This window comes from Balaenoptera physalus (assembly GCF_965194825.1).
Source record: "Balaenoptera physalus genome assembly, chromosome: 1".
Lineage (NCBI taxonomy): Eukaryota > Metazoa > Chordata > Mammalia > Artiodactyla > Balaenopteridae > Balaenoptera > Balaenoptera physalus.
This window is the reverse complement of record NC_138882.1, coordinates 34,974,025-34,992,962: the sequence shown is the minus strand read 5'-3', so window position 1 is coordinate 34,992,962 and position 18,938 is coordinate 34,974,025. Positions and strand designations below refer to the sequence as shown.

Sequence of the window (18,938 nt, the reverse complement as noted above, 5' to 3'; positions counted from 1 at the left end):
GTGTGGGCCTGCCCTGAGTCAGAGAATGGACTTAATGGGCTAGAGACACTGACTTTGAGTCTCAGGCACATTTACAGCTTGGGGATTTAATCTTTGCTTTTCCTCTGATAAATACAGGGTGGGGTGTGATCCCATTCAATCTCCATGGGAGGGACCCGGGTCCCTGCTTCCAACAGTCCTGACAGCTTCTTGCGTTGACTTGGGGATTTGAGGTCAGTCACTCGGCTCCATCCTTCCTTCTGGACTTGGAGAGGTCCGGGTATGATGGGGAGATGAGTCATTGCGGGGTGGGGGCCTGAGGGGGTGGCCCCCATTTCCTTTCCAGCCCCCTCAACCAATGATCCAAGTCCAAGCAGCTTATCTCTGCTCTTCAGACCATTGAGCTGGTGCCTTGAAGCCTCTGGAACAGCTGTGGGAGCCAAGAATCATTACTCCAGACAAAGAGTGCAGAGCAGACTCAATATCTAGGTTATTACGAAGCTGGCCTTGAGAGCTGGGAGCAGTGCCAGGCGCAGATATGGAGAGGGGACAGCGGGGGTGTGTCTGGGGGCAGGCATGTCAAGGTGCTGGCTTAGAGCCTCTCTGGGCTTCTCAGAGAGCTTGTATTCTGTCAGGTGCTTCAGAGAAAGGGAGGGGCAGGGGCTAGGGACCACTGCCCCATGCCTGCCCCAAGGAGAGGACAGAATCTGCCACCTGCTTTTCCTGTTGTCACTGGCTGTCACACATCCTCTCTCTGCCTGGGGCCCAGACTCAGCCCGCTCTCCAGAAGTCTGGCACTTTCTGGCTGGGTCACCTAGACTCCCTAAGGCTCCGTTTCTTTGGCTCTAATAGGGAGCTACTGACAAACACCGTTCTCTACACCCACACCTTTGGCACAACTGCTCACACCCCTCATCTCATCTGCTGTTGTCAAATGGAGAAGGTACAGGGAGGGGAAGAGGAGCTGAGGCTGGCCCACCTGGGGAAGGGGCTTTGAGGGGAGATGGGGAGGTGTCCACTGCACCTGGGGCAGCTGTTTTACTAAGTCCGTGCGCTTCCCCCACCCCAAGGCACCGCCACCAAGCCACACGCATAATCCACTTACCACGCTCAGGAAGGGGATGTTGGAGATATTGCCCAAGAAGCCAAAGGCGACAGAGAAAAAGCCCCTAGGAGCAGAGAGGCGGAGGGAGTGGTCAGTGATGGCCCCAGAGGGGAGGATGAGGGCAGCGAGGCTGAGGTCCCCCCAAAGGCTCCAGCCTTGGCTCCCAAGAGAATGGGCCCCTGGGCACTGGGGGCGGGCGTGGTTCTGCAGCCCTGTTTTTTGAGAGGCAGCCAAGTGGAGTAGTTAAGAATGAAGGCCCTGAGGTCAGACTCCCTGGGTTCAAATCTTGGCTCTACCACTCACTGGCGCTGTATAAACTTAGGCAAATTTCTTCACTTCTCTGAATCTATTTCCACCTGTAAAATGGGGTTAATAATAATAGTATCTACATCATAGGGCCTTCCACAAAGAAATGCTTGGGAAATGTTTATTTTTATTATTGTTACTGTCTTCTCCTCCCTAGACTGGGTGTGTACCGCCTGCCGCAGGTTTCCTGGGCTCCAGGCAAGGATCGCTATTGGAGGCTGTGCTCACTTTATTCTCCCCCACGCCTCGGTGCCCCATTCTTACCACACACCCCCTGGCATGGATGGGTGATCCCCCAAAGGGCTTGGAGGCACGGAGGTTGGTGGTGTGGGAAGGGAAGCAGAAATCTGAATTCTGGCTGAGCTACTTCCTTTCCTTGGGCCTCAGGTCCCTGAGGTTCGCTTGTGTCTCTGAGGTCTCTTATAGCTCTGAGTTTTGTGGGGGTTTTTTGCCCCTTCAATGCTGCTGCAAGGTGTCTTTCTCAAGGTTTACTTTTGGTTAGAACTACTGAGTCTGCAGTGGCCCCACTCACACTTCCAAGTCTTCAATAAATGGTAACTAGTGTCAGAGTTAGTCTTCCTCACTAAATTGCAAGCTCCGCAGGAAGTTTCTCCTCGTTTAGTGCCATATCCCCACACCTAGCCCTGTATTTGGCACGTAGTAGGTACTTTTTATATACCTGACTATTTGAATGAATGACTGTTTGAATAATGACATCGTTGAAAAATAATGGATGGCAGAACACATGTGAGAGAATTTCATTTCCTGCAACCACACTACATGATGTCTCTGAAGTCTAGGGCATCGGGCCGATCAGGTGTTTTCAAGGCTACACTGAGCAAGCTGATGGTTCTGATTAGCCTAGGGTTCCTGGTCCACAGCTCCTTCCCATGAGTCCATAAGCCATGATTCTTCTAGCCCACATCATCCCCATCCCACCCCTGTTCTCTCCACAGTGCCCCAGAGATGGTCTTCCTCAGTATCCTTTTCTTTCTTCTTCTTAAGGACCCTTCAGTCTTCTCTGAGACCCTACCCACCACTCAAGGCCTGTCTCAGGTCCTGCTTCCTCTGGGACACCTCCCTGGCCCTGATGGAGGCCATACACCTTCACTGAGTTCCGCCGTGTCTTTCACCAGGCCCAGACTGACACTGGACGGGCCGAGGGATATGGGAACATGAGCCAGAGACACCTGGGTCAAGTTCAGATCCTTTGCATACTACTTGTGAGAGCTCGGGCAGGGGCAGCCTCTCTGAGCATTGGTTTCCTTATCTGCAAGTAGAGAACAGTCCTACAATGGGTTGTGGAGATGACAAAATGAGAGGATGCTTGTGAGCATGCTTGGTGCTTGTGAGGGGCTTAGTAGATTTTAGTTCACTGCCCTTCCTCCCTACCTGGATTGCTAGACTTGAGGGCAGGTCCTGTGTCTCCTCCCTGGTGACAGGCACAGTGATGGGTACACAGCAGGTGCTCCGTGCTTACTGATGGATGGGCTGATTCCCCCAACTTATCCTTCAGCCTACGGTTGGTATCCACCTGATGCTCCTCCCCATTTTCAACCCTTCCGAGGCTCCCGTCTCTTGCAGGATAAAGTCCAGCTTCTGTATGCACTGCTGGTCACGCTGCCCAAACCTGATCTCAGCCGTTCAGGGGCCCTGGTGGGCCCATCCAGGGGAAGGGGACCTGCACTCACTTGAAGAGGTTAAAGAAGCCATAGGTTTCCAGGAGCATGCCCAGGAGGGGCCAGCGCAGGAGCACAATGACCACGCCCCCCAGGAAGAAGCTGGTCCCCTTGAGCTTGTGCCTCTGGAAGAAGAAGGAAAACGTCTTCCTCAGGCCGATGATGAGGGAGAGGCCGGTCAGGAACAGCAGCTGTGGGAGAGGGAGGGGGTGGGTGTGAGAACAAACACACTGGCTCCCTCTGCTCCCTCGGGAGTCAGGGGCCAGGCCTGGAGCTGCGCATCAGGCATGGGGCAGGACTTGCTAACTCTTCAAGGAGGGATAATATTGGAGAGGGTGAGTAATTTGAACTGCTTAGGAACAGAAGTGCCCAGAGGCAGGGTGGACCGGGAGACCTTTGAAGGTCTCTGCCTTGTCACCCAATTGGACCCAATTTCTTGGATCCCAAGCACTTCTTCTTATATGATATCATTTCTCATCACACCTCCTAAGTAAGATGGGAAAGACAGTGAGATTCTCTCCATTTTACGAAGGTGAAGGCTGAAGCCTAAATAGGTTAGGCAGCCACACCCAGTGTCACAGGGAAGTGTCAGGGCTCCTGCCTGTGGCAGCATTCTCCAGGCCCTCCACTCTATGGCCCTGTCACCACCTTCAGCTTGGCTCCTAACGATCCCTTAAGAGTGCCTGGCCTCCTGTCAAACTTAACTCTCTGGCTTTCTTCCGGCACGTTCCATGCTTTCCCTCCCCTTCTCCATACCTCTTCTCTTGTTGTTCCATCCACCTGGAAGTGCTTTATCCTCCCCACACTCATTTATTTTTCTAAATTGTTTTTCATCCTTCTCCCACAGGGCGTGCTCTCTTTTCTCCAAGCACCTTGTTTCATATTAGATGTGTTTATCTTACAGTGACTTTACCACTGCCCCTGCCTTCCTCCCCAGTCGTGTATGTTGATGTGACATTCCTGTCCCTAGGTGGTGGGATTCTGACGGGCGTCTGATTCATCTTGGTACCCTCAGGGCCTTGTCCGGAGACTGGCATGAGAATCCAGGTCCTTAGATTCTCTGTGCCCCATAGGCCTCACCATCCATCCCCAGCCACCCGTTGCCTGCCTGGGCTTGGTGGTGCCCAGCACCTGGATGGGCACGATCTGAATAAACTCAGGGCTGACCCTCCCGGCAACGGAGACCTCAGGTGGGTTCACAGGGCTTGGGGACTCACGTTTCCGAAGGCCAGGAGCACTGAATCAAAGTACAGGAGCATTCCAAAGAGGATAAAGAAGATGCCGAAGCCGGTGGTGCCCACACCAATCTCTGCAATGGGCAAGGAGGTTGTGGTGGGATGGGCTTTGGGGAGCAGCTTGGGATGCTGGAACTTCCCCCCATTGCCGCTGGACAGGTGCCCTCTGGGGGGCGGGGGATGGGGTGGCTCCACTGCCATCCAGGAATCTTGGCTTCTGTACTCTCAGGGGATGACAGGAGGGGAAGGGAAGGATGGGCACGAATCGATGTTTAGCACCTGGAAACTGCTGGTCAGTTCTATATACTCTGGCATCCTGTCCTCACAACGTCTAGTAGCTAGTGATACTCTCACCACTTTCTATTTTCAGTTTCCTCTTGTCTTCAAATGCCACGTCATCTAGATCATTATCAGGGTTGGGTCTCTGGCTGAACACAACTCTCTGCCTACTCTGTTCCTGGCCTCTGCTTTTGGGAGCCGCTTGATGCCCAACTCACACCAGGGCCGAAGGGTACCACTGAAAACTCACAACCATATCCCCAAAGTGTCTCAGAACTGCCCAGCTGGCCTGCCCTATTTCTCAGGAGGCTTGCCCTCCTGAACAATTCTTCACAGTGTCTCCTTCCTTCTCTAAACCGCCCCAGTTCCCAGCCTTCTGATGATGACCTCTCACACTTGACTGGGAAAGAGAAGTCATTGACCGGAAATGTGCTCATCACCTCGGAGTCTACACCCCAGCCAGCACCGTGGCTGCCCTGCCACACACCCCTCGGAACCCTAACTTCAACCACAGGTGGGCCCCAGCAACAGCGTGTCTTTTGCTTTGTGTCTCCTCGTTCTTTGAACTACAGGAGTTGGCTCAGAGCCAGGGAGCCCAGCACAGATACGCAGGCTATTTAGGATATGAAGTTCCCTTTCTCTTAAACCCTCTCCATCACACAGAATTGTTAATTTTACTTTATCTGTGCCACTCTGGTAGTCAACAAATGACAATTCATTGTGTTGCTTCATTTCTAAATTGAATCAAGTTGAAAATTTTAAATTATAATAAAATACAAATAAAATATATCATCTTAACCATTTTTAGGTATACAGTTCAGTGGTACTAAGTACATTCACCTTGTTGTGCTATCACCACCACCCACATCCAGAACTCTTTTCATCTTGCAAAACTGAAACTCTATACCCTCTAAACAATTCCCTGTTCCCCACTCTCTCTGGTAACCACCATTCTACTTTCTATGATTCTAACTAGTCTAGGTACCTCATATGATTGGAATCATACAGTACTTGCCTCTGTGTGACTGCCTTATTTCACTCAGCATAATGTCTTCAAGGTTTATCCATATTGTAGCATGTGTCAGAATTTCCTTCCTTTTTAAGGCTGAATAATATTCCATTGTATGCATATACTACATTTTGTTTATCTAGTCATCTGTGGATGGACGTGGGTTGCTTCCACCTTTTGGCTATTGTAAATAATGCTACTGTGAGCACGGGTGAACAATTTCTCTCCGAGACTCTACTTTCACTTCTTTTGGGTATATACCCAGAAGTGGAATTGCTGGGTCATATGGTAGTTCTATTTTTAAGTTTTTGAGAAACCACCATACTGCTTCCCACAGAAATTACACCACTTTACATTCCCGGTAGTGGTGTACAAGGGGTTCCAACTTCTCTACATCCTCACCAACACTTGTTACTTTCTGTTTTTTTGCTTTGTTTTGTTTTTGATAGCATCCATCCTAAGGGGTGTGAGGTGGTATCTCATTGAGGTTTTGATTTGCATTTCCTTGATGATTAGTGGTGTTGAGTATCTTTCATGTGCTTGTTGGTCATTTGTATATCTTCTTTGGAGAAGTGTCTATTCAAGTCCTTTGCCCATTTTTAAAACAGGTTGTTTGGGGTTTTTTGTTGTTCAGTTGTAGGAGATCTTTGTATATTCTGTATAGTAACCCCTTATCAGATACAAGATTTGCCAGTATTTTCTCCTATTCTGTAGGTTGCCTTTTCACTCTGTTGATTGTGTCCTTTGATGCACAGAAGTTTTAAATTTTCATATAGTCCAGTGTATCTATTTTTTTCTTTAGTTGCCTGTGCTTTTGGTATCACACCCAAGAAATAATGGTCAAATTCAGCATCATGAAGCTTTTCTCCTATGTTTTCTTCTAAGAGTTTGTTTTAGATCTTACTTAGAGCTAAAATGAACTTTGAGTTAATTTTTACATATGGTGTAAGGTATGGGTCCGATTTCATTTTTTGCCTGTGAATATCCAGTTTTCCCAACATCATTTGTTGGAAAGACTGTCTTTTCTCCATTGAACGGTCTTGGCACCCTTGTTAAAAACCATGTGGCCATATATGCCAGGGTTTATTTCTGGGCTCTCTTTTATATTCCATTGGTCTCTATGTCTGTCTTTATGCCAGTCCCACACTGTTTTGATTACTGTAGGTTTGTAATAAGTTCTGAAATCAGGAAGTTTGAAACCTCCAACTTTGTTCTTCTTTTTCAAGATTGCTTTGGCTATTCAAGATCCCTTGAGATTCCATGTGAATTTTAGGATGGATTTTTCTATTTCTGCAAAAAATGCCATTGGGATTTTGATACATTATTGCATTGAATCTGTAGACTGCCTTCTGTAGTATTGACATCTTAACAATATTAAGTCTTCCAATCCATGAATATGGGTCTTTCTGCCTATTTGTGTCTTTTAAAATTTCTTTCAGCAACAGTTTGTAGTTTCCAGGGTACAAGCCTTTTGCCTCCTTAGTTAGGTTTATTCCTAAGTATTTTATTCTTTTTGATGCTATGGTAAATGGAACTGTGTTGCTTCCTTTTAAAAAATTACTGATGAGGTACAATTTTAAGTTTATATTGTATATACAGTTTTGCAACTTGCTTTATTTACTTAATATAGCTAAAATGCCTTATTTTCTTTTTGTTGTAAATTATATGGTGAATAGGGTTAGGGAAAGAGTGTCTTTTTAAACTACAACATGTATAACTTTATTAAAAATGGCTTAACTTTTACAAAGAAAACACAGGTAATTTTTAAAGAGTAAAATTTTACTGGGCTTGTTAACTAACATCTTAGAATTGATCCTTACAATCTCTATGAAATTGGTATTATTGCTATGTTTCTACAGAGAGTTGTAAAAAGTTGTTAAAAGTCTGGTTGTTAAGAGGCAGAACTGTAAAAACAAAACAAAACAAAAACAAAATTATGAAGATTAGGCTTACTGGCTAAGTTATATTTACAACTGAAAGAAAATGAAACACAATCATCTTTCAGGTAGGTAGTTAATCTTTCCTAATCTGTTACCATACAGATCTTAAGAGGATTAGGATCAGTTCCAGTATAGAAATAAGGCCAAAGGACTTCTTTAAAAGATCATTAAAAATACAGAGATGAGATTTATTGTTCAAATTATGGATTGAAACCTCGTGCAACTCATATTCTAGAAAAATGCCAGTCTAATTGGGTCTCCCTTTTGGCAGAGCTGGATTTGCTAGGAACCAGTACAACATAATTTCTCTCAGCATATCCCCCCGCTGCCCAGAATCCATCTGCTACTAATGGCGATTCCTCCTGTTTCTGACAAATCTCCGTAATCTATTCAAGTTTGTTTCCTATTTCCACCCCCTAGAATGCCTGCCTGAATTAAATCTCTTAGAACCCAAGACACTGGGCAGAGTACAACCCCCTTGGTCATTATGAAGGTTGTGTTCTGTCTTTCCATGTTGCATGATTTTTCTACCCTCAGAGACAATAAGTTGAGGGTCTAGAAGTACATCTATCTTGTCATGATAATTTTACACGGGCCAGGGTACTGTGGAGGAAGACCACAACCATGTTTCTTTAATCTGAATGACAAAGGTATTTTAAGTTTTTATGCCTGTTATAAAAATCTCTTATTAGCTTACACTCACCATAAAAATAGGTCAGTTCTGACAATATACCCTTCCGCTCTATCTCCCTTAGTAGATATTTTTGTGTGGAAACATAACATGGGCATTTTATTGGGTTTTCATTTTGTTTTGTTAAAATATCCACATGCCCATCCTGTAAACACTTTACAGCCTCTTACTCTTTTTGTAGAAATAGCATACATTTCTCAAATTCATATTTCATGTCTTCTCTCCTATATTATACTTTTTTCTGCAACAATGATTTGCTGGCTTGTATGGTTATTACTTTTCCAACTTGTTCCACACTGCCCTTCAAGGGCTGGTGCATTTCCAGAATTTTTCTGCAATGGAGTCAGCCTTCTTTATGGGCCACAATTAGTGCTTCCAGCGTTCAGTGGAGAAACTGCACCATGAACACAAAACCCCATAGAAAAGGGTCAGAAACTGTGTTTCTCACACACAAGCCTCAGACCTTGCTCTGCCTCTCTCACCTGTGGAGTAGCTGAGGGATTTCAGTCAAATTACCAGCCAGGGGCTGCTCCTGAAGTTCTTCTTGGGGCAGAAAGCATGGCAGAGAGGGTGGGGGTGGGACACGTCACCAGGAGTGACAGAAGCGCCTGCAGCCCACCGTCCCCAGGATGCAGACAGTTGGGGCAGCGCACCCCTTGCTGGAGGTCACCCAGTCTCCAGGCTCTGGGGCAGAGAACCGCTGGGAGACTGACGGAACTCTCCAGAGAGGCCTGGCTCTCCAGGGCACCACCTGGTGAGAAGTGGGGCCCTCCCCAGACTGCAGAGAACAACCGGGCTGATGGCTGCTCCGAAGTCCTGTTTAGACCCCGCCTTGCAGCGCTAACTGAAGCCAGGTTCAATGTCTTTCTTGCTTCCAGAAAGCAGCTACAGCTCCAAGGAAAGCGATATCCCCTGGAGCAGGCGGATGGGTCCCTCTGGTCTGAGGCTGTGCAAGGGAGCCTCAGACACCATTCACTTTCTCTCTCCCTCTTTTTTTTTTTTTTTTTAATTTATGTATTTATTTATTTATTTGGCTGTGTTGGGTCTTCATTGCTGCTTTCTCTAGTTGCGGTGAGCGGGGGCTACTCTCTGTTGTGGTGCATGGGCTTCTCATTGCCGTGGCTTCTCTTGTTGCAGAGCACAGGCTCTAGGCACGCAGGCTTCAGTAGTTGTGGCGCGTGGGCTCAGTAGTTGTGGCTCATGGGCTTAGTTGCTCCGCGGCAGGTGGGATCTTCCCGGACCAGGGCTCGAACCTGTGTCCCCTGCATTGGCAGGCAGATTCTTCTGTATTTATTTATTTATTTATTTATTTACTTACTTATTTTTGGCTGCGTTGGGTCTTCGTTGCTGCACACAGGCTTTCTCTAGTTGCAGCAAGCGGGGGCTACTCTTCGTTGCGGTGTGCGGGCTTCTCATTGTGGTGGCTTCTCTTGTTGCAGAGCAGGGCTCTAGGTGTACGGGCTTCAGTAGTTGTGGCACACAGGCTCAGTAGTTGTGGCTTTCAGGCTCTAGAGTGCAGGCTCAGTAGTTGTGGCGCACGGGCTTAGTTGCTCCGTGGCATGTAGGATCTTCTCTGAACATGGCTCAAACCTGTGTCTCCTGCATTGGCAGGTGGATTCTTAACCACTGCACCACCAGGGAAGCCTGGCAGGCGGATTCTTAACCACCGCCAGGGAAGTCCCTCTCCCTCTTTTTTTAAAATCAATATCAAATGGACATAAAAGTTGCAAGTACAGTACAAAGAATTTTTTTCCTGAACCATTTGAAAGCAGTTGCCACCGGCTATCTCATCGCCCCTGAATACTTGGCTGTGGTTTCCTTTATTCTCCTATACAGCCAGGACACAACGTCAAAGTCAGGAGATTAACACTGATACATTACTACCATCCAACCCTCAGACCCCATTCAGGTTTCATCAGTTGTCCCAGTCATATCATTCACGGCAAAAAGATCCAGTTCAGAATCACATGTGGCATGTGGTTGCCATGTCTCTTCAGGCTGTTTTGTCTGAAACAGTTCCTCAGTCTCCCCTTGACATGACCTTGACACTTACGAAGATTTGGGCCTGTTATCCTGTAGCTGTCCCTCTGTTTGGGTTTGTCTGATGTTTCCTCATGACTAGATTCAGGTTATGCAGAGATATCAACAAGAGGTGATGCTGTGTTCTTCTTACTGCATCTATTAGGTGATGCACAGTTCCAATTTGACCTGTTACTGAATGACGTTTCTTTAAGTACTTCATCAAGGCGGAGTCTGCAGGCCCCTCCACCATAAAGTTACTCTCCTGTTTCCACCCCAGCCCTGCCAGGATGCCCCCCTCCCCCTGGCCTGGCACCAGGCAAACCCCAGTGTGAACCCACCAGCCCGGCGAGGGCCCTGACACCCGCCCTGGGCACCGCCCCCCTGCTACCTCATGGCTTTAGGACTGAATTGTTCAGGAAGAGGAAGGAGGCAAAGGGGAAGAGAAAGAGCCTTGTTTCTCTTTTCAAAATTAACAACAGTGATTAATAGTAATAATTGTTAACACTAATGAACACATGGTGCCAGGCAGTCTAAGCACTTTATGTGTATTAACTCGTTTAATTTTCATAACTGCCTATGAGGTAGGTATGCTTTAGCCCCATTTCACAAACAGAACGGAAACACTGAGAGGTCTTAACCTGTGCCCAGGGGTGCACAGCCGGCAGCTGGCAGAACCAGGGTGTGAACCCAGTAGACTGGCTCTAGAAAAAGTGCCTTTAAACAGCCCTGTCCGGTCCACTTCTGCCCCCACCCCCTCCACAGAGAGGCTCTTGCTTGGGCCTCCCATGACGTCCATGTTCCCAGATCCAAAGGAGAGGGGTCGGTCCTCATCTGTCAGCAGTTGGCCACTCCCTTCTTGAAATATCCTGTGGTGGCTTCCGTGACACCATATTCTTGATTTCTTCCTGCTGTTCTGGCCACTCTTTCCCAGGCTTCTTTGCCAGCTCCCACTTCTTTCTCTTCTCTCGGGGTTTGAATTGCTCAGGGCTTCAGCTCCAGGTCATTTCTCTTCTCATTCTAGTTTCACATGAATTTCCACATCTTTAAGTATCTCTTGTGTGCTGACAATGTTGATATTTATCTTTCTAGTCCATGCCTCCTTTGAGCTTCCAAACTCCTATCCAGCTGCTTACTTGGCATATCTGCATGTTTTTCTCTCTCCAAGGCATCTTGAACTCAACAGGTCCAAACTGAGCTATTGATTTTCCTTCCTTAAAGCTGCACCTGGCACAGTTTTCCCCAAATGAATGAAATGTCGTCACCACCCACTCAGCAGCTCGAGGCAGAAGCCCAAGAGCCATCACTGAGTCTCCCTCACTGTTCCTACCACCCCTCCTCCATTCAATCCACAGCTAAGTTTTATTGCTTCTTCCTCCTAAATGTATCTTGAAAGACGTCCACTTCTCTCCACTCTTACCACTTAATTCTAAGCCACCATTATCTCTTTCCTGGACTCCTGCGACATCCCCCAGTTAGTCTCCTGCTTCCTTCCTGCCACCCTCTTATCCCTTCTCCGCACAGCAGTCAGGGGCCTTGGAAAACATGTACTCCGCTCATATTAGCACAGCGTACAATCCGTCATGGCTTCCCACTGGCTTAGAATGCAAGTCCTCCCACCCGTGCCTTGGCTTACAGGCCCCGCATGATGGGGCCTAGGCTTGCTTGTCCAGCTTCATCTTCCGCCCTTGCCTGCCATACTCCAAACACATCATTGTTTCCATGACGAGCCTTCCTGCCTCGGGGCCTTTGTACACACGGTTTCTCCCCACTTGCTATCTGCCCAACACACACTCCTTCAGGTCTCAACGCAAATGTCAGTTTCTCAGGGAAACCTGGTCCACTATCTGTTCCTGACTTGATCTGGTTCCCTCATTTTTTTTCTCTTCGTAGGACTTAGCACATTCTTCATAGAACTTAGCACATTTTGGTTTAATGTTGGCTTGCCCCTGGGCTCAGGCCTCAGCCCTCTTCTATTTTTTTCCCCTAAGTCAGTGTTTCTCAACTTGGGGTGGAGGGGTGGGTGCTGATGGGTAGGTTGGCAATTTTGTTCCCCTGGGGACATTTGGTAACATAAGAAGACATTTTGATGGTCACAATTGGGAGTGAGAGTGTGCTACTGCCATCTAGTGGCTAGAGGCCAGGGATGCTGCTAAAATCCTACAATGGACAGGCCTGATCCCCCTCGCCCCACAACAAAGAACTACTCTGCCCCCAAATGTCAGTAGTGGGGAGGCTGAGAAACTGTGCCCAGGCGATCTCATGGTTTTACATACCATCCGTACGCTGGCAACTCCCAAATTTCTCTCCATTGCAGACTAATATACCTGACTACCTACTTGACATCAAACTCAACATGTCTAAAACCCAACTCCTGCCTTCCCCACTACTCAACCCTTCTAATTGTTCAGGCTGAAAATATTGGAGGCATACTTGAACTCTTTCTCTCACAACCCACATCCAGTCCATCAGCAAATCCTTTCAGCAATTTCCTCAGCGCAGATCCAGCACTGACTACTCCCCACCAGTTTGCTGCTACCACCCTGGTCTCCTCCACTGCCTCTCACCTAAGAACTGGTTTCCTCCATCACCTCTTACCTCGGAACTGGTCTCCTTCACCACCTCTTGCCTCAAAACTGGTCTCTCTGTTGCTGACCCCACCCCTCCACAGTCTGTCTATTCTCAATCCAGCACCCAGAGTGATCTTTTAAAAATATAAGCAGATCATATCACTCCTCTGCACAAAACCTTCTAATGGTTTCCCATCTTATGGAGATAAAACCAAAATTCTTATACAGCCTGGCCTCTGAGTGACCTCCCTGACCAGCCTCCTACTGCTCTCCCCTCTCCTCAGTTTGTTCCACCCACACCAGCCTCCTTGTTTTTCAAACACACCAAAGTATGCTAATGCCTCAGGGCCTTTGCACTGGCGGTCCCCTCTTCCTAGAACATTTCCCCCCCTCCCCCCAGACAGTTGCGTGGCTTTGCTCCCTCACTTCCTATGGGCCTCTGTATAAAAGTACCTTCCCAGGTAAGCTTAGTGACCACTCTATACAAAACAGTAACCCCTCCTACCCCGCACTCCCAAGCCTCTTTACCCTGTTTTACTTTTGTCCAGAGGGAGGTATCACCATCTGACATGCTACGTACTGACTTCATCTGCTAATTACCTGTTTCCTCATTCTGGAACATAAGCAGGGAATATGTCTGTTCCATTCACTGTTGCATACCCTGTGCCCAAAACAGTGCTTGGCGCATAAAGGAGACAAATTTGTTCAGTGAATGAATGAGTTCACAGATCTCCAGTTCACAGATAAGACACTGGCTTTAAGTAACTCACCCAAATGAAACTTACAGAGCCACAGTTTTCACCACTTCTCCTGGACCTTGGGACTACCTCCCTGCCCTCTTCCCTGAATAAAGGGGAAAGATATTTAGGAGTGAGGACAGAGTGATTTGGGGAGGGGATTTGAGTTTAGTTTCTGATAAGAAGGGGCCAGGGCCACAGGATACCCTAAGACTTTGTGGGGGAAAGATGTCTCAATAGGCAGAGGCCTTCTAGGTCCACCCTTGTAGTATCCCATGTTTAAGAATCCTGAATGGGGAAGGGACCAGCCTGAGTGGTGAACTTGCCAGTTCCTCCAGGCACCAGCCTCTGGCTACCTGGGGGCCCTGGGCAACCCCCCACCCCCTGGAAGGCAGGGAGCCACACCCGGCCCTGGCCCTGCTGCCTGAAGGATGCCAACAGGGCAGCTCCCAGCCACTAGCTCCAGAGGTCGCCTTGCAGGTTCCCCAGAGAGAGATCCCGGCTGGGAGGGGCTGCATCTTCACCTACCCTAGCCGGTCCAGCCCAGCCCCCTCGACAGCACCGGCCCCTCGCACTCACTCTGCCATTCGGTGATGGAGATCATGCTGCAGGCTGCCTGGGGGACCTTCCGGGTGGAAGCTGGCAAGGGGTGAGGAGCCCAGAGGACCGAATTTGTACATGCTCAAGGGAAGCTGACCCTTGGTAAGTTGTGAAATGAGCCTCTGGTAAATCATTAACTTCCCCTAGACAGACACACACAGACACAGGCAGACACACACACACACACACACACACACACACACACACACACACACACACACACACACACGGCTGCTTAAAGTCAGAAGTCTCCCTCCGGGTTCTTCCCAGAGGGCACTGCTCCCTCCCACGCGCTCCGCCCACTCGGAGAAGGCCACGCCCATCTGACCCCTGTATTCCCCACCACCCCATGCCCTGAGGCTGAGTTCAGCTGTTTCCATCTCTTTTGCAAAATTTGGACTCTTTATGGAAGAATTGGGACTTAGGAGTACCTGGATTCCTTACTGGCTTGGTGGAAGGTGTGGGAAGAGGTGGGATCTGTTTCTCTTCGGAAAAGTACTAAATTCATCTTGTAAGTAGTTTGCTCGCTTTGTGCCAGTACCCACGCTAGACGCTAGGGGCGACAAACAACTGAGTAAAACCTGTTGCTGGCAGCCTTAGGAGAGCGCCAGATTCGGTTGAATCTAGGGCAAAAACGTCCCAAGGGAGTTAGACACGGAGGGCTTCGATCTCCTTTCCTCCAGTGGTGTCCAACTTTGGACTGTGAAGTTGAGCTATGGAAAATGAAAGATGAATTTAGGCTTAGGGTAGGGCTGGACAACGATTCAGGAAGCCTGGTTCTAATCCACCCACCAGTTGTGTAGATGTGGCTGCATCCTTTCCACCCTCTGTGGGCCTGAAAAAAAGAGAGGCTGGACAGTCCCTAACAAACATCCTTTCTCTCATTGTAGAGCAGTGGTTCTCAATCCCACTAGAGCCAGCATTCCCTCTGTAATGTCCCCTCTATCCTGCAGTGCAATTCATAGATGATATGACCAGTCTACATACATCATTAAAAAAACCCGCAAAGCTAATTATAATAAAGAAGAAAAAATTATAATAAAACACAATGTCTCTCAGTATATAAATGTTCAGGCAAAACTTAACAGAAGACATAAGTAAAGTAGGCAGATTGCTTGCACCTACTTGTAATAAGTTTGAACTTAAGAGAAATAGACCACCATTATATACCACCACCCCTCCAAAAAACCCAAATAACCCCTCTCTCCATAAAAGAAAATGAAAGAGCGGTAGGGAGTGAATACCAGAATAAAAACTAATGTTAGCTAAGTAAAAAGAGACCAGAGGTCCTTGCATATAAAAAAAGAGGGAAATAAACTTCACTGAAGTAGAGATAACATAGCAAAGCAAGTTAGAGATGGCAAGGTGGAGACATTGAGGAAACACCATGTGAATGCAAACAAACTGAGTTTGAGGGAGTTCCCTGGTGGTCTAGTGGTTAGGATTCAGGGCTTTCACTGCCATGGCCCGGATTCAATCCCTGGTCAGGGAACTGAGATCCTGCCAGCCGTGCTGCGCAGCCAAAAAACAAAAAAACAAATCAAAAACTGCATTTGTTGTGTGTGTTGTTTAAATAGCTCCCCATGTTACCACATGGGATGGGGTAGTGGCGACATGTCACAGACACATAGATCTGTATTTTGAAACGCCATCATGTGTTGAGGCAAAATTCAGTCTGTGGGACCTTAAAAGGCCTTGGAGATCATATATTTCCAATAGGCAATGGGGAAGAGAGGATGGACTGGAAAGAGAAGTGGTGATATAAGCCGTTTAGAGAAATTGAATGTGGACCCCTGGGACAGTATCAGAGAAAAATAGAAAAACAGCAGGCAATTCCCCAAAACATTTCCACATATAATTGTTACAACATAGGTGTTCGTCTTTGGGCTGTAAAAAAACTTAAAAAATATAAAGGAGGCAATAATATGAAATAATTTCTAAAAACATTTCTTGAGGATATCCAAGGAGACCCCTTGCATTTCAAGTGTCTTTGCTCTAATGATGTTTGGTTCGCTCAGAGCTCCTCTGTTAACTGTTTTCAGTCAGCCTCTTTGCTTATTCAGTAAGACCCTACTGCATTGGAACCAAATATACAGTAGTTGCAATGTGAGAATACATTGTGTAGACAATGAGTGGAGCAGATTATTCAACAATTTTGAGACAATGTCTTTATTCCACTTAAGAGCCTTCTCCATAATAACCATCTCCTAACTTACTGAGTTATTCGTAGAACTTATTTTTTAAAAAACTTTTAGCTTATAAAAACTTGTTAGGACTATTATGAATTCCAGTATGACTGACATACTGGTAGTGGGTTTAGTCCATTTGTACATTTTAAAGTTGTGCAGGACAGAAAGCAATTATTTATTTTGGAAACCTGCCCTGTGCATTGCAGCCACTAAATGCCAGTAAGAGTTTTGCCCCCTTAGCATTGAGACAACTTAAGCTCCCCTGAAAATTTCCAAAATCACCCCTAGGAGGCAGTATCATCCCCATTGAAACTGGTAGGTTAAGAGCTCAGGCTATAAAATCAGAACACCTTGGGCTTCATCCTAGCTCCATGAGACAGATATTTTATTCAGCCTTTCTGTGCTTCAGTTCCTTTGATAATAATAGTACCTATCACGTAAAGATATAATGAGAATTAGTGAGTAAACGCATGTGAGGTGCATAGAACCCGGTACCTGGCTCATAGTAAATAACGAGTCATTGTTCTTATTATTCTAGTATAGTTATGATAATTACTGTGTTATTAATATTACTATTATTCGTGCACTGTTAAATGCTGTTATGTGAAAGACTTCTGATCTCCTCTTAATTGTGGTTTTAAACTGCTCTCACAGGAGTATAAAATAGCAGCTAACAATACCTCCCCTAACAATGGAGCCCACCTGTAAGCTCAGAACTGAACCCTCCTGAAGCTGGGCCCTCTTCACCTGGTTCTCAGATTACAGCACTGGGCACCAGAATTGGGCCCCAAGGGGTTTGTCTATAGCCCATCTTCCTGGAGAGGGGCCCCCTTCATGGGGTCAACCCCAGGGAGGAGGACGTAGGCCCTGGAAAGCCTGTCCTGATCACTGTGGAGAAGGGCTGGGATAGTGCAGCTACTCACTGGGGCTGGAGGAATAGAAGTGGGCAGGGGGAGGACACCTCAGATGGCTGAACAACAGGGGCCCTGCTGACGTCCTCCAGCGAAGGCTATGGAGCCAGCAAAGGGGAGACCTTGGGAAACATTTTCCCTCTTCCCTCATCATGCCCCTAAAGGCAGCCAAGGGGCCAACACAGTGTCACCACCATCTCCTCTCATTTGTAAATGAATTTGAGTTTTCAAAGGGTTTTTCATCCATTTTTTCATTTGACTTTCTTGAGAGCTCCATAAGATGGCAATTAATATCCCCATTTCGCAGATGAGGAAACTGAGACTCAAGAATTTTAGTGACTTGTCCAAATCTTCATGCAGCTAGCAAGGAGCAGAGCCAGGAGTTGAGCATGGCATCTCCTTTCCTCCATCATTCTCAGCAATGGGGTGAGCCAGTTCTGCACTGGAGGCTTAGGGATAAGGGGGCATGTGGCATGGCCCCCATTCCCTGGCAGCAGCAGGGTCTGAAGCCTGGCTGCCGCCTGACCCTAGCATGCCTCTCTTCAAGAATAAATACACAACCACACAGTTACAGAGCACTACTCCTTAAAGGGCATTCTGCTAGTTGCTTTTTCATTTATAGTTCCTGACTACTGCCCCCTTTTGCAACCCCAGCCTGGCTTGATTGAAGGGCTGATCTGGGCCAGAGGGTGGAGCGGGCAGGGACCTGTGAGCATCATGCTTGGAAAGAAGCGCCCAGCAGTGCCCTGTGTTCTCACATTCCACCTCCTCTCCAGGTCAATGGCTTTGGCCTAGAGGGGGAGCTGCAGACAGAGAGGCAGGTCCTGGAAATTGACAATTTCTCCAGTATACCTCCTCCAGCTCTAAAGGTCTGTCTTGAGCCTGTATCTGGTCCCAATTCTCCCTGATTCACAAAGGACATCAAGGTTTATAGCTCTCCCAGGGATGTTACAAAATCCAGTCATTTTACTTATTTTTAAAAGTATAGATAGATAGATGATAGATACAAAATACATACTCCACTAGCCTTTTAAGGATGAGAAGAGGTGTCCAGAATTCAAAATCAGTCATTAGAACCAGGCTGAGGCTAATCAGGAATTACAAGAAGCTTGCCTTCCTATATCCTCTTTCTTGAACCATTAATGCTTCCTCCTCTCCCCAGACATCCTGCAGAAGCCCAGGGAAGCCTGCCGCTGTCCTGGTCTCCCGTTCTCTCTCCACCCACCCCACCCCCCCCCGCCCGCACTATAGAATTCACAGGGCTTCTTGACTCTCACTCCTCACAAACACTTCAAATTGAGCAGCTCTGGTAAACTCCTTCACACTGAGTGTCAATAAGGGATAACCACTGAGTACCTGCCAAGAGAAATGACCCCAAAACACTGAGGCTAGATGAAAAGAATTTGGGCAACCTTTCTGATACCACCCCCCACCCCTGCTTTCAGTGGAAGCTTCCAGGGCCTGAAGAATCTGATATTTCCATTGTACAGGACCTTGGGACAAACGTTGATCTGGGATCACCTGGATCAAAAAGATGACAGTGGTGTTGACAACAAACCATCATTCCCTAGTTCATGGGGAGGTGGCACGCTTCTGAGAACTCCAGGATCCCTGCCTGGGGAGGCTGAGATGGACAGCCCAAGGCATGGGGGGAATGGGGGGTGCATATGCTCTGAACCCAGTTCTCTT

The 18,938-nt window shown here is 47.4% G+C and overlaps 1 protein-coding gene across 3 annotated transcripts; it reads right to left on the bottom strand.

The window, feature by feature from the left end:
- Positions 1–66: 66 nt before the first annotated feature.
- On the bottom strand, positions 67–18,684 carry GOLT1A (golgi transport 1A). Of its 3 annotated transcripts, none has more exons than XM_082432716.1 (5): positions 14,129–18,684; positions 4,287–4,521; positions 3,082–3,260; positions 1,085–1,148; positions 67–409 (listed from the first exon to the last, which is right to left on the bottom strand). In XM_082432716.1, the coding sequence occupies exons 1-5, from the start codon at positions 14,281–14,283 to the stop codon at positions 371–373; spliced, it is 672 nt and encodes a 223-aa protein (XP_082288842.1). In that variant the 5' UTR covers positions 14,284–18,684; the 3' UTR covers positions 67–370. The 3 variants fall into 3 exon arrangements, with proteins under 3 accessions (XP_082288842.1, XP_082288843.1, XP_082288844.1); XM_082432717.1 differs by having other exon boundaries at positions 4,287–4,378; positions 14,129–18,661; XM_082432718.1 differs by lacking the exon at positions 14,129–18,684 and adding an exon at positions 14,078–14,123 and having other exon boundaries at positions 4,287–4,378.
- Positions 18,685–18,938: the final 254 nt, after the last annotated feature.

What these genes read in the sequence shown, in the direction of transcription:
- GOLT1A (XM_082432716.1), bottom strand. Translation starts at nt 14,283, where the DNA reads ATGATTTACCAGAGGCTCATTTCACAACTTACCAAGGGTCAGCTTCCC. An exon ending in TGCTCCTGGCCTTCGGAAAC is followed by an intron (nt 3,261 to 4,286) that starts GTGAGTCCCCAA and finishes CCTCTCCCACAG; the next exon opens with CTGCTGTTCCTGACCGGCCT. An exon ending in GGCTTCTTTAACCTCTTCAA is followed by an intron (nt 1,149 to 3,081) that starts GTGAGTGCAGGT and finishes CTCTGCTCCTAG; the next exon opens with GGGCTTTTTCTCTGTCGCCT.